Source organism: Rhipicephalus microplus, unplaced genomic scaffold (assembly GCF_043290135.1).
Source record: "Rhipicephalus microplus isolate Deutch F79 unplaced genomic scaffold, USDA_Rmic scaffold_344, whole genome shotgun sequence".
NCBI classification, from domain to species: Eukaryota; Metazoa; Arthropoda; class Arachnida; order Ixodida; family Ixodidae; genus Rhipicephalus; species Rhipicephalus microplus.
In genome coordinates this window covers 125001-127394 of record NW_027464912.1, presented here as the reverse complement: position 1 = coordinate 127394, position 2394 = coordinate 125001, and the positions used below count along the sequence as shown (strand labels likewise).

Here is a 2394-nt window from a genome sequence, read left to right as displayed (position 1 = left end):
GCTCATGGCAGCGGCGGCGACGTATGCTACACCCGTGGCATTTCGACCGATCGACACATGGCCAGCGGCTCTTGGCATTCCACAAGCGACTACGCATGATCTACTAGATTCACCAAGCACCTCGGAGCGGTGACATCTGCGCATCGAAACGAGCTGGATGACAAAGCATCGTGGTACGCTTCCGGATCCGCCTACCGCTGGCTACAAAAGGGAGCCCCTGAACCAATGCCCACTGGGACACGGCGCTCTTCTCGGCCGTCACTCACTCTGTTCAATGTATCAGGTGCTGATCGGGCTCATGGCAGCGGCGGCGACGTATGCTACACCCGTGGCATTTCGACCGATCGACACATGGCCAGCGGCTCTTGGCATTCCACAAGCGACTACGCATGATCTACTAGATTCACCAAGCACCTCGGAGCGGTGCCATCTGCGCATCGAAACGAGCTGGATGACAAAGCATCGTGGTACGCTTCCGGATCCGCCTACTGCTGGCTACAAAAGGGAGCCCCTGAACCAATGCCCACTGGGACACGGCGCTCTTCTCGGCCGTCACTCACTCTGTTCAATGTATCAGGTTAGTTATTTATGCCGTTGTAATTGCTTTAGAAGCAGTGATGACATGCTTCTTAGAGTGTCGTGTCCCATTAACGGTAAATGGCTTATCTGGACGTGCTATGCTGTTTCTCGCGAGTGTATGGCTGCCGCATTGAATTGGTCTGTCTTGGAGGGTTACGATGTGGCCTCTCAGACATTACTACTCTTGGCTGGTGACATAGAACAAAACCCTGGCCCTATGTCTGTGCCTGAGCGAGAACAGATAAGTAAAATCGAAGAAATGCTAAAGGTGCTACAGTCAGGGCAGGTAACCGTGTTGGAAAAGCTGTCGGGCATTGCTAAAACTCAGGATGAGCTTCGGAAAAAGCTGGACGACGTGATTACTAAAACTAATGTAATTGAAAAGCGCCTTACTACACTAGAGGAAACAGAAAAGAAGTTCGCTGACAAACTAGACGACTTAGAAAACAGAAGCCGGAGAACAAACTTGGTATTCTTTGGAATACCAGATAGTCATCCAAAGGAAACTTGGGAAGAATCCGAAAATCTAGTTAAGTCTGTCTGTACGGATGTATTAAAGCTGGAAAATATAGCAATAGAAAGGGCTCATCGTCTCGGGGCCTACAAAACAGAAAGAATTCGTCCAATAATTGCTAGCTTTTCAGGATCGAAATCAAGAGAATCTGTTCTGCGAAATGCATACAGATTCAAGGGGACGTCATACAGCGTATCAGAAGACTTCAGCAAGGCAGTTCAAGAAAAACGCCGGCAGCTTTGGAAGTACAGTAAAGAAAAACAGCTTGACAAGAAAAATCGTGTACATTTAAGTTACGATAAGCTGGTAATCAATGGACAAGCATTTGCCTGGGATACTGACATGCGCCAACCAGTTCCTCTTCGGGCGCATGCTCAGATATTGGGGCGGAAATGACATGATCATTCTAGCTTAAGAACAAATGGGAAATATACCATCACAAAAAGCTTTACACCAGTATTGTTGGTGGTCAATTGTCGAAGCCTAAAAAACAAAACTGATGAGTTTACAATCTTACTTGAAACGGTGAAAGCGCAAATCGTTATGGGTACCGAATCATGGCTTGACGACACAGTATTGGATGTAGAAATATTTCCGCCAGGTTTTACAGTGTACCGTAAAGATAGAAACAGGCACGGTGGTGGCGTGTTTCTTTTAATTTCAAGTAGCCTTGCCAGCGAAGAAGTTGTTTTTGATAATGAAACTGAATCAGTATGGTGCCGCGTCCAATTTCCCCAGGGAAACAACATCGTCTTTGGATCATTTTACCGCCCACCTGACCACAACAATGAATCTTTGATTCAACTTTCCGACATACTATCACAAATATCTCACTGCGTAATACTGGGAGGGGATTTCAATCTGCCCGATATGAAATGGGATTCCGACTGTGTAGCCCCACAAAAAAATCGAAATTGTTCTGCCTTTTCAGAACTAATGAGTGTCTATGGGCTACAACAATATGTGAACGAACCAACTCGGATTAACGCTTTACTAGATCTTTTACTAAGCAATGACGAAAATGTTATTGTTCACACAAACGTATGTCCAGGAATTAGTGATCATAGTTGCGTTGTTGCAGAGTTAAACGTTTCTAGAATACCTGCGTGTAAGCAAACCCCTCGAAATGTTTTCATGTACGACAGAGGGGACTTTAATGCCATTTCCGAAGAGCTGGTCTTGTATTATCCCACTTTTTTATGCATATCGGAGTCATGCGGCATGGATGAATTGTGGCAAATTTTCCGTGACAAGGTTACAGAGCTGGTGAATATGTACGTACCTCAGAGGTGTCTAAGATG

General features: G+C 45.9%; 2 protein-coding genes across 2 annotated transcripts in view; both read left to right on the top strand.

Annotated features, from left to right (window-relative positions):
* The first annotated feature begins 205 nt into the window (after nt 1-205).
* Nucleotides 206-1489, top strand: LOC142793901 (uncharacterized). Its single transcript, XM_075885822.1, has one exon. It carries the CDS (start codon nt 275-277, stop codon nt 1487-1489), a length of 1215 nt encoding a protein of 404 aa, XP_075741937.1. The 5' UTR covers nt 206-274.
* A 9-nt stretch (nt 1490-1498) lies between these two features.
* The window catches only part of LOC142793900 (uncharacterized), a gene marked incomplete at its 5' end in the record, with an annotated part of 4984 nt that continues 4088 nt past the window's right edge, over nt 1499-2394 (top strand). The window contains one exon of the mRNA XM_075885821.1: nt 1499-2394. This exon is cut by the window's right edge and continues 46 nt beyond it. Coding sequence (XP_075741936.1) covers nt 1499-2394 — 896 coding nt within the window.